The sequence below is a fragment of the Cajanus cajan genome, chromosome 10 (assembly GCF_000230855.2).
Source record: "Cajanus cajan strain Asha chromosome 10, NIPB_CcT2T_4, whole genome shotgun sequence".
NCBI classification, from domain to species: Eukaryota; Viridiplantae; Streptophyta; class Magnoliopsida; order Fabales; family Fabaceae; genus Cajanus; species Cajanus cajan.
The window spans coordinates 1,543,343-1,556,146 of NC_138526.1; the positions used below are offsets into that span (position 1 = coordinate 1,543,343).

Here is a 12,804-nt window from a genome sequence, read left to right on the forward strand (position 1 = left end):
ATGTGTAAATAACACATGTACTCTAAAAAGCTTCAGGAAATGCAACTACAATAATCATTGCAACACCTTTTGCATATAAAAGCATTATATGTTATAGTTTATACTATATTTTATTCCCTTAGTAGTGCTATCAACTACACAATGCTTGTTTTTAATTTCATCATAAATATCAATAACTCCCAAAAAGTTGTATCCTTTCAATTACTAAAATTCTACTAACAAAAATTCCCAACAAATAAATTATTACTCTAAATAAAAAGTTCTATATTTTTTTTGGATGAAAGCTACTAGCTAGTTGTCATTTCTTGAACTATTTGATCCTTTGTTTAATATACTAACGTAAGTCAAAAGGAGATAAAGGATTAAATAGTGAGGGTTATGATAGGATTATCTAGCAATGCGGAAACATCACAATTTTCTTTTACAGTTTCAGAGAGATCTAAAATTTCTAGGTATGCCTCCATTTTCACTAGAAAAATTTATGAAAAGTTTGCTTCTACTTTCATCTCTATAGGTCGTAACCTTAACTCTAAATACCAATGATGTAGTTATTGATGAGATATTATTTGCTTTAGGCTTAAAGCCTCACAATTTTGCTTCTAATCATCACTCAAAAGGTCTCAATCATTGGAATATGTGTATGTTTTATAAATTGTTATTTTTTCTCTTATTTTATCGATATGAAATTTGTTTGTATAATCACAACAATGAGTGATTTAATTGTTATATTCTAACATGTCGTATATATGAAGACTTGACCAATAGCTATGAGTTTTAGTAGTAGTTGCATAAAATGTGAATCACGTGATATATATGTCATACCTAATGTTCCTTTGTATTTCTACTGGTCATGTTGGAAGATGTTTTTTTTTCTCTTTCTTCTAATTCAGTTTTAGTCTTTATTCCTCTCAAGTCTCAACATACTCTTCTCGAAATCGGGATTCCATGAACATGATGGACATGGAAACATCAACGTCTTTCCATGATTTTCTCAATCGCATGCGACACCCTTCGTCCCTCGACCTCGTTCGGTCCATCAAGAGGTAACACGCATTTCACTTTTCTTTTAATTCATTTTTCATTGTTGATGCCTCACTTTGTCATGCATTCATATGTTCGTAAAATCAAATTAAGTTGTAAGAGAAAATACAAACCAGCTTTTATATATATATATATATGATTATTATTACTACGTGGCAGCCCATTTCATCGCATTTAATTTTCCATTTGACATTGACTTAACCATATAAAAACTGCTGTATAACTCCAATTTTTACACTCTTAGAACATATGAATGATCTTTGAAATAGATCTATGATAGACTTAACTTTACAAAACAAGCTTGAAGATGAAAATTGTCTATGCTAATATACTATGTTACTTTGAAAACTGAGAACACCAACTATATTAGAATGAAGATGCTGAATTGCATAGTTTTTAATCTAAAAAAAGAGAAAATATAACATAGAGGAAGATAGAAAATAGAGTGAAGAGAGAGCAATATTCAATACATTTAAATTTACGTTATGATTATAATTAATCACAAAAATTAAAAAATAATTATTTATAAAATATTTGATAATTTAATTTAATTAAAATTTTAATAATCAAATTATTATATCTCATCAAAATCAATATTAATGAGACTTCAAAAATCATCAATTAATAAAATAATTATTTTAAATTTAAATTAAATTTAAAATAGTTTTATGAATAAATTAAATTTTTTAAAATATCTCAAAATATATATAAAAAAATACTCTATTTTAATCAATCTTATATATAATCATCATAAGAATTTGATAGTTTAATATTAATTGTAGTGATATTTTCTGTTGTTACTATGATCGAGGATTTATATGTCTTGCCTAGTTTCAGTTGATTCATGATTATTTTGAATATGTTGCCTTTCGATGTTTTGATCCCCCTCTAAAATTGGTTTCCAAGCAGAGTAAGAATTGAATGCTAACAAGAAAATGTTAGGGGATTTCAGTTTCCAAAGTAGGAAATTAAATAGTGTTGAATAATTGAACTCATTTATCTTGTTCTGCCTCTGCAATACTATTCAGATTTAATTATATATCAACTTTGGTGTAATTCCTGTATATGTATTTCTTTTCCAAAACCGAACCAATTATTTTAAGAAAATTTTGCTCTATAAGCTGCCAATCGCACTGATCAATTTCTTGTGAATATTTTTAAAGAACAAAACAAATTTTTTTAATTAAATCATACTCGATAAAGTACAAGATCTACTCATACAAAATATCAAATTACAAAATTGCAAATTTCTTATGAATCTAACGTACAAATCTCCAAACTAAGCCTGCTGCTTCATGTATGATCGGTTGATCAATATTGTTTACATGAAGATATCGTATAGAGACTATTATTATATATATATTCCCATATATTTCTATTGGCAAGTATTTCTTTATATTGAAAAATGTTAGTAGCTAATTCTCGTCTTGTCACACGTTTTTCAAGTTATTTTATAAAAGTTGCACCACTAGTATACTTGATTTGTGGCACTCTCGTGCTTTCTATTTCATTATATTTTATTAAATAATTATGTGACAAGCTATGCTGCATAATATATTTTTCTTATGTTAAATTTTGTTTCTTTTGTTTTATGAATGCTTCTCTTAATTCTGACGGAAAATTATTTTATCAGCTTTATAGTATCATTTTCATTTTACCAACCGAAGCCTGAAAATGATGGGAAAAAAGTTCAAGACTTCTTTCTTTCAATGGAAGCTGCAATCAGAGATCATCCACTGTGGACCACTTCCTCTGAAGAAGACATTGATTGTGCCTTGGAGGTACGTTCACCAAATAATTACATATTTTATAAATAAGTTTATATAGAAAATTAATTTTAATTTATAGAGAAAAAATTAATTTGTTTTTTCATAAGTATTTGTTGAAAAATTTATCTAAAACAAAATTAATGTTTTATGAGATTTGGGTTTCACTTGATTCCTTAATCTTTTTTATTTCATCCCAGTGTGTCAAGATTTTGTCTTAAACTAATTTGATTGGGTCGGAAATTAAGTAAAACTTGATTCCTTAATCTAAGTCTAAGATCAAAAGATTATTTAAATCCTAATTTGTAATAAGTTTTTTTAAGTAAGTGGAAAACCTTACCTCCTAAATAAGGTAATAAATATAATATTGTATAAAATACTAACAGAGATGTTATATTTTTTATATTTAGCCTAATAATAAACTTATTGAATAATGTGAATTTAGCTTTTTTATTTATATATTAAATATTATACTTAAATTTTTTTGTCCTAATTCACTTATAGTAATATATAACTTGGATTTGCTAACTTATATACATTTGTTTTTTTTAGAAGGAATAAGTTAGTAAGTTATATTTCGTTGCATTTTAAAAAATATTGTAGTCATAACTATTAATATAATCCTTCTAAAAAAAATATGTGGATGTATGTTAGCAAATCCTACAACCATTTGTTAACTTAAATGGAAATTTTTTATTTATATCTTGAGCAACTTGAAGAAACTGCTACTTTTCTTCATGGAGAACTTGAAGAGAAATTATATATGCTCTAACTAGAAGGCTTTAAAGAATAAGGAAAATAAAACATGGCTTGCAAGTTGATTGACCTTTGTATGGTCTAAAGCATATATGTGTCGGGATGTTGGTATAAGAAATTTGATTCCTTCATTATTAGCCTTGGTTAAAACATACTAAGTTTAGACCATTGTACATATTACAATAGGTTTGATGACAATAATTTTATCATTTTGTTGTTTGTGGATGACATGTTGGTGGAACGTCCCAACAAAGATCAAATTTAGAAAGTGAAGGCATAATTGTCTAGGGAGTTTGATATGAAGGGCTTGGTACCAATAAACAAGATTTTAGGGATGCAAATTCAACAAGATAGAAAAAATAAGAAGATTTGGCTTTCTTAAAAGACTGTAAGACATGTAAGATTATAAGCCAATTTCTACCCCACTTCTTTTTTTATTGTAACTTATCTTCAAGTATGAGTCCTACCAAAGAAGTAGAGAGGATGGAAATGTCTCGAGTACCATGTGCATCAAAGGTGGGAATTGCCTTATGTATGTCACGATTTGTACAATATCTGCAGACATTGCACAAGAAGTGGGAGCAATTAGTAGATTTATAGCAAATCCTGGTAGAGAGTAGTGAAATGTTGTTAAGAGGATCCTCAGATACATCAAAGGAACTTTAGAAGTTGCATATTTTTTTTAGGATTGGAAGACTATGTCTATTCAAACTTTATGGGTGATCTTGATAAGAAAAAGTCTATTACATGTTATGTGTTTATACTTGCTAGAGGGACAGTAAGTGGGTTATCTCTAAGTTACAAATTGTTGTGGTTTTGTCTACTACAAATATTGAATATATGGCAACTAACGAGGCATGCAAGGAAGCAATTTGGATTCAAAAGCTAATGAAGGAACTTAGGCACAAATAGCAAAAGATTACTGTGTATTATGATAGTCAAAGTGTCTTACACTTTGTAAGGAATCCAACCTTTCATTCTAGGACAAAGCACATAGACATACAATACCACTTTACTCGATAAGCAGTAGAGGAAGGAAATGTGGATATGTAATACCTAAAACAACTTCGCAGATGTGATGATAGAGGCGGTCAATGTTGACAAGTTTATAAGGTGTTGATCCACTTGTGGCCTATTGAAAACATAACCAACATGGAATGTTAAAGAATAAAGAGCGGTGTGAAATATGATTAGCTCAATCATAATCTTCATGTGGGAGAATTGTTATGTTAAAAGTCTCACATTGGTGGGTTTACTTTGTGGGGTCCCACACACAAGCTATAAATAAAGCCTTGTGGTCCCTTTTAGAGCATACCAAAATCTTTGTTCCTTTTCCTATATCTTTTTTTTTTTACTTTTTGAGAGTTTTTCTTAGTAGTGATATTCTCTTATTTTATGGAGAGAAGTGTTGTAATTACTTTCATTAGTGGAGTTCCTCTTTTTGCCTATTGTCTTATTTTGTTCTTATTTTCTCTTTTCTTACTGTAGTTAAGTTATTATTTTGTTATTATGGTATCTAACATAAATGCCTTTGACTTTGCCTGATTTCGCCTAACATATTCATCTAATTATATTATGCATGATCTGTAGGGTTTGGAGAAATATATAATGACTAAATTGTTCTCCCGAACATTCTCTTCATCTCTTGAGGATGAAAAGATTGACAATGAAATCTCAGAGAAAATATGCTTACTCCAAACTTTTCTGAAGCCTCAACATTTGGATATACCACCAAGTCTTCATAATGAACCCTCATGGCTGGTATGCCTCAATAGGATGCAATATTAAATTTAATGTTAATCATTTCTCTTTGGCATGCATTTCATTTCCAATAAGTATATTTAAATGTAAGAATTACAGGAAACTGTTTCTTTATTATCAGCTTTGAAGCTTGGAAAAACGTTTATGGGGAATACTTTATTATTTCAGTAGTAGAAGCATAGTAGAGAAGAAAGGACAAAAAATTATCTCATAAGCCATGGGAAACAAACTTACTTCACTTATGGTATATATTTATTGGGTTAAAGATGAACATAAAATGATTCTATTGTTTTCATCTAATAACTTAGCTTATGAAATATTTGTTTCCTCTCTTAATACCCCCTAAATAAGTGATCTAGAGTTTGATCTTGGAACTCCCATACTTATAATAAAAATAATAAAAAAATAGTAGAATAAGTGAGCTTGTGTATTGTTAGTGCCCTTGTGCGAGGAGCATGTTCTATAAAATTATTTGTGTCTTCACTTAATAACATAATGTTCTGGATTAATTGGTTCTTGAGAAATTATTAGCACCATTAAGATATCACATTAGAACAAGACATATGTACAAATGAGTTAGATAAAGGGCATTCAAATTTTTGTATAAATAAGAACCATATATTTATAGGAAGAATTGAAAAAAAAAAATTATGGGTATGATGAATAATATGTTGGCATCATTTTCCTTTTCCATTCAGCTTGCAGAGAAAGAATTGTTGAAAATGAATGCCTTCAAAGCTCCCCATGAGAAAGTCATGTGCATTATGAATTGTTGTAGGGTCATCAACAATTTGTTGCTAAATGCTGCAACGTCTGAGCATGTGCCAACTGGGGCAGATGAGTTTCTCCCTGTGCTCATATATGTCACCATCAAGGCAAGCTCCCTTTGGTAATAATACATTTTACTAATTGTCTAATATACTTTTTGCATAGTGAAACCCTCTTTTGTTTACTGTATAATAAAGAGAATAGATTATGCTTGATTTTTGTTGGACTTCCTACGTTGACTAGTGATATAATCAAAAATTATATGTATCAATTTAGAGCAATACTCACCGTATAAACTAAATTTTTTGAGTTACATTAAGTCAACATTCGAATTCTACGATGATTCTAGTCTTATAAGATCATTTGCTATTAAATCATTATTAAACCACTTAAAGATCCTCAATGAGTTAGCTTTTAGATTGCAAGTAGATCTAACCCCAAATTTTAAGAGTTTGGGGTAATAGTATTTTATTTGTTTGCAAAATCATTTGATTTCAATTTGACTAACTTGTAAGGCCTCATTATGATTTACCTTGGCATCATTGTCATGTTTTGAGTTTATAACTTGTTTTGGTTAAACATTAACTTTTCCATTAATTGATTTTTGTCCTCTAGGGTCCACTTTACACTAGCCTTTGACACTAATTTCTTCCTTTTAATTTTTCACTTTCAGGCAAATCCTCCAAAGTTGCATTCTAACCTCAAATTTATCAAGTTGTATAGAAGGCAAGCAAAACTCATCTCAGAAGCTGAATATTATTTCACAAATCTTGTGTCAGCTAAGTCATTTATAGTTGACTTAAATGCTAAATCTCTTTCAATGGATGAAATCAAATTTGAGGAGAACATGCAAGCAGCCAAATTGACCAATAAAGTCACCAGTGAATCATCTTCTACATGTCAACTGAACCAACAAGAGAAGAACGAGTGTAGTTGTTCAATGAAAATGCACAACAAACTTGATGACCCTAGAGGTTAGTTTAATTATTTTTCTTAATCCCTTACTTTTGTATGTGTATAGTTAAGTTTATGAATTTAACCGTTATCTACCATTAGTGGAAAAAATATAATGGTAAAAATATTTATACTATCAACTAGTTAGAAATCATATTTAGTATGACCAAGAAGATAATTATTATCAAAGTCAACAAACTTATTCTACGTAATGATTATTGATTGAATGATAGTATAAATACATTTACATCATCATTGTATATCCTATTTTTCCCAAGTTTTATTTTAAATAAATAATAATTTTGTTTCAATCTTTCTTAAAGATCTTTTAAAAATATAATTATTTTCTCAAATTAGTCCATACCAAACATGCAAAAAGTGTCAATTTTGATGAACTTTTCATAACTTTTGTACGAGAAAATAATAAAATTAACTAAGAAAGTAAAATAAATATATTTTCTGTTGCAAGTTATATTAACTTATGCTTCTCAAGATTTTTGAGAAATTTCTACTAGAAAAAAAATTATTTTAAGAAGAGAACTTCTAAAAAGACGTTTATAATTTGTATTCAAAAATAGACTATAAATCACTTATTTCATAGTAGTAGTTGTTTATTATTTGGTTTGGTACCTTTGTTTTCAGCCCTTAACATTATTACAATAACACATTGCAGTTTTTCAAGTTTTGAATAATAGATCAAACTATCCTTACATGGAAGCAAAGAGCAAAGAGCTAACCGTTGGAGACGTGGACACATTATTAAATCACTACAAGGATTTAGTTGCTAAGCACACAATCTTGTGCAAAGCAATTAGTTTCCTTTCAACATCAGAGAGAGAACCCCTTCTTCGTCATTTAGAAAAGCAAGGAGCAGGAACACTGATTTTGCAACACCATGGGATCAACACAGACACATGTGATCCACACCCACAACAAGATAATTAATTGACAATTAGAATGTTCATATATATATAATTACTTTTGTAGTAAATGAATCCAACTCCACTAAAGTAAACAACTCATTTTAAATGATAAAATACATTATTTTAATTGTCTGACAAAAACTCAACAATATATCAAGTACATATGTATAATAAATATCAATCAAACTAAAATATCAATTATTTTTATTAACCACCATCTTACTTGTTTTCCCTTTCTTTAGTGTTTCTATACATTTGAATATAATGGGAATAAGTTACATACATTTTCCACTAAGAATTTGAGTTTGGCATGGATTCTAAAAAATGAATCCTAGATGCACCAAAGTTCATAAATAAGTGAATCGAAAGGATTATGGATTGTAATCCAAAGTTTTTTGTTGTGAAACAATCATTTTTGGTCCATTGAATGTGTAGATTCAAGTGCCTTTTGAGGTAGACTTGTAAAAATGGATGCAACAAGGACATGTACAAATGGATGGCTTATTGAGTTTGACATGGATTCTAAAATTCGAATCCTAGATGAACCAAATCCATAAATAAGTGAATTGAAAAGATTGTAATCCAAACTTTTTTATTCAATACTACATTAGAGAAGAAAACTAATACACTATGAGAGTTATTTATGAAGGGGAGATGAGAAAAGGCTCCAAAGAATGTTAAAGGTGAATTTAAACAATTTTTAAGAATCAATTCAATGAAACATCACTAGTGAAATCAATTTTGAAATATCTCCCTTTTAGAGATATAGTAGAAGAAACAAATGAGAACCTAATAAATTTTAATGAAAATGCGACATGTTTTACGGGATATAGATGCATCAAATATAGTCAATAATTAATTGTTCAATAATTTATTTATTTATTCTTATGTGTACATTTGTACATATGAGTGCACGTAGTTGTTTTTGGGTTTGTTGGTTAATGATTATTTTTTTATACTCTATATATATAACTAATGTGTCCAAGAAGTTGATGAATACAATTTTTTTCTTTTTCCTTTATGTATAGTTTTGTCATAAAGTATCAAAGCTGAAAAAGTTCTACATACCCAATCATCTCCTTTATTCTTTAATTCTTTCTCTAATTTATGGAAACATTTGTAAGTGGTTCTCAAATCAATGTTTACCCTTCTAAAAATCCTTCTAATTCTCAAATCAATGTTGACCTTTCTCAAAATCTTTCTAGTTTGTATTAATTATACCATGGAAAAAACCCATGGGTCGTTCTTGTATCACCTTTGATGGATGGCACCAATTACCATTCTTGGAGTTGGGAAATGAAGAGGGTTTTATTGTCAAAAAATAAACTCAAGCTTGTTACCAGTAAAATTGAACATGCTTAGCAATTTAATTCTTTATGCGATATATGGGAAAGATGCAATGTTTTAGTAGTTTCATAGATATCAATAACCTTTTCTTTGCTAAAAGCACGATGTACATTGAAAACATCGTGGAATTATGGAATGATCTTAGGGAACTATTCTCAAAAGGAAACCATTTGAGAATTTCAAACCTTTTGCAAGAAATTCGCTCGACTAGGCAAGGTAAAAGAAATGTTTCAAAATTCTTCCCAAATTTAAAAATTATCTAGGAAATTCAAATGTAGCTTGAGCCAAGACATCAAAAGGAAAATAGATTCAAAATATTTTATATGTTTCTTGAAAGGATTTGGTGATCAATAATGCACTATGAGAGCCTAAATTTTATTAGTGGAGCCTTTACCACCTATTACCAAGGTTGTTTCTTTAGTCTTGCAACAAGAAAGACAAATTATAAGGAATATCTTTGGAATTTTATTTTTTGGTAACAATATGCTACCCTCAAACTCAATGGGAAAAGGCTCTTCTCAAGGAGGGAGAAAGCGTAGTAGATTTAACCTTGGATGAGGAACGACCAACAATACTAATGTTAAGATGTGAAGTTACTATGGAAGGATGCGACATTCCATTGAAACATGTTATATGAAACATGAATTTCCACCAGGTTTCAAAGGTAAGGGAACTTTTTCACCTCTAAACAATGTCACCACTAACAATGTTGAAAAAGATAATTCACAACAAACAAAACCAATGCCAAAGGAAAATTTCAATTATGGAATTTTTATTACTTTATACATTTATTAGAAGTTGATGAGTTTGATTCAAAATTATGAGAAAAGTCATTTTTTATGCAGCTCAAGTCAACATTATTTCTGAAAATCGAAACAACTCCACTGATGTAAGTGCTCGATTTAATTCCAAACATTTTTGGATTTTAGATACCGGTGAAATTGATCGTGTATGTCATTCTATTTCCCTATTTTCTTCATATCATATTATTTCTCCTATTCACATAAAGTTGCCAAATGTTTATACTACAGTTTCTCGATTCTCAAGGACCATATATTATGTTTTCTAACACTTTTATGTTACATTATGTTCTCTTTATTCATTATTTTCAATTCAATCTAATTTTTGTTAATAATTTGTACAATTCTTTCAACTACCAATTAACCCTTGACAAGAATTCATGTATGATTTAGGAACTTCCTACATTGAAGATGAATATGTATGCTAGAGTTCACAACAGTATATGTGTTAGATAATCAAGTGATACCAATTACTCAATGTTCACCTTTTGACAATTACATTTGTAATGTTCATTGTATAAATCCTATGTTTTATGTATGGCATTTTAGATTGGGATACCCTTCTCATCAAGTCTTACAAAAATTTGGTACTCTATTCCCTTGTGTGACTTTTGACTATAATAAAATGTGTTTTTTGTTACTTTGTGTAACGACTTGTCATATCACTACACTTGATATAGAACATTTACTAAATAAAGAAACATACACATCAACTAGCTTAGAGTTATCATGCAAATAGTTTCTAAATATTCATGCAATAAATATATGTATAGGGTTCAAAAACATAAAATAGTCTTGTTAATATCAATTGAAAATATAATTCTCGTTAAGCGGTTTCATATTCATCCCTGTACATATAAATATATACATCAACAAAAAAATATATGTACTAAAAACATAAAACTCTAGGTTTCAGTCAAGCATTCTAAAAACAAGCTATATCCTAACAGTTTCTCCATAAAACACCATCATCTACAAGTTTTCCCTCCACCTAATCTTGACTTGCTATCATAAGCTTGTTTAAATATAAACAAAATATGTAATAGAAGCAACACCAATCTGCATCAACTTCACAATAACAACTTTCAACACAAACTTCATAGAGATACAATACATCAACTAAGTTATACAACTCAACAACAACTTAATTTCTTAGCAACATAGGCATACAATTTGATCAATGCAAGAATACATCTCTGTTAAGTCAAAAGACAATCTTGGATCTCTTGAGTTTAGTGTTTCAATGCTAACAAACAAAACATTTTTTTATAAAAGAAAATGTCTTCAAAAATATCTTTGAAAATATTTATCAAACGAAGTGCAAGACGCAAGTCGTCTATAAGACAATGTAAATCAAACGAAACATATAATTTGTCTCCTATACATTAAATTCTTATTATTTAATAAGACTAACAACAAAAGCTTCTTGAATGATTCACTCCTTAAAAGATCAAACTAGAAGATTATCTTGGAACTCATTAGTTTGTTAAAGAGAATAAAATCATTCTTTTCATCAAGACCAAGGCCAAAGATTCTTAAAATCACAGAGAAAAATAGATAAAGTCACTGTTATTGCTACACTATGCTGACATTACTTCTACAAGCTCTCTTTAATATGAAAGATGATAAGTTGCCTTCTTGATTAGATAAGAGATATCATTTAATGAAATGCATTTAATGTTTACATTAAATGAGTCCAACGACTATATGTCATCATAAGAAATGATGATGAAGACAAATAAAACAAACTCGTGAGCTAGACCCAAAGTGTTGCAACGATCATCTTTTCTAAGTTACTATATTAGAAGACTCAAAGCTCAAGAAAGGAGACACGCACAATATACAGAAAAGATGTATAGAAAGAAACATTCTCTATAAATCTATTCTTTCTTATAAAAATTTTACTACCTTATGCTAGTTGTATAATTTCTAAGTGAGACATACAAAATTTATGTAACCTTCATAACCATTATTATAAGGTTAAGCTTAGAGAGACTTGTCTGAAAAAGAATATTTGTTTTGAGCCTAAAGAGGCTTGACTGTAAAATAATACTTGGTTATTAAGCTTGGAGAGGCTTGTTGTTAAAAGAATACTTGGGTAATTGCTTGAAAAGGCAATTCAAAGAATATTTAGGGTTGAGCCAAAAGTGGTTTGTTAAAAGAATACTTGTATCTTTATTTTAAAGATAGTGAAACTCAATTTGGTTGGATTAAGAACTAAACATAATCTCAATGGTTGAGACAAACTAATATAAAAATATCCAATGTTCCATCTGACTGCTCTCGTGCTTCATCTAACTAGCGTTACTACTTCACTACGAAAAATGTGCGAGTTTTTTATACACATTATTCAACCCCTTTCAAGTATTTATCTTTTCTCCACAATGTCAACATCATATAAGATAACTCAGCAACATAATAAACAACACAACATCTCCATGCATTCCAACTATTTAAGGAGATTTCCTACAACACACATGAGTCGTTTAAGTAGCTTGACCTTTACTAAAAAATACATAGCATAACCCTTCTTTTGTAGGTCGAAACAACTCAGGTTTGGCTATTAAGCCATAATTAACTCAAAAATGGTTTCTTGGATGTCATCACTTAAACTAGAAAAGTTCAATATTATTGTCAAGAATAGAACAACTTTGATATGGGACTACCACGACATTAGTATGAATCAAC

At 29.2% G+C, this 12,804-nt stretch overlaps 1 protein-coding gene across 2 annotated transcripts; it reads left to right on the top strand.

The window, feature by feature from the left end:
* The first annotated feature begins 876 nt into the window (after positions 1-876).
* On the top strand, positions 877-8,110 carry LOC109813016 (vacuolar protein sorting-associated protein 9A). 2 transcript variants are annotated; one of them, XM_020377120.3, is made up of 6 exons: positions 877-1,043; positions 2,675-2,822; positions 5,154-5,324; positions 6,023-6,199; positions 6,766-7,066; positions 7,720-8,110. In XM_020377120.3, exons 1-6 carry the CDS (start codon positions 946-948, stop codon positions 7,989-7,991), a joined length of 1,167 nt encoding a protein of 388 aa, XP_020232709.1. In that variant the 5' UTR covers positions 877-945; the 3' UTR covers positions 7,992-8,110. The 2 variants fall into 2 exon arrangements, with proteins under 2 accessions (XP_020232709.1, XP_082921760.1); XM_083065634.1 differs by lacking the exon at positions 6,023-6,199.
* The last annotated feature ends 4,694 nt before the right edge of the window (positions 8,111-12,804 follow it).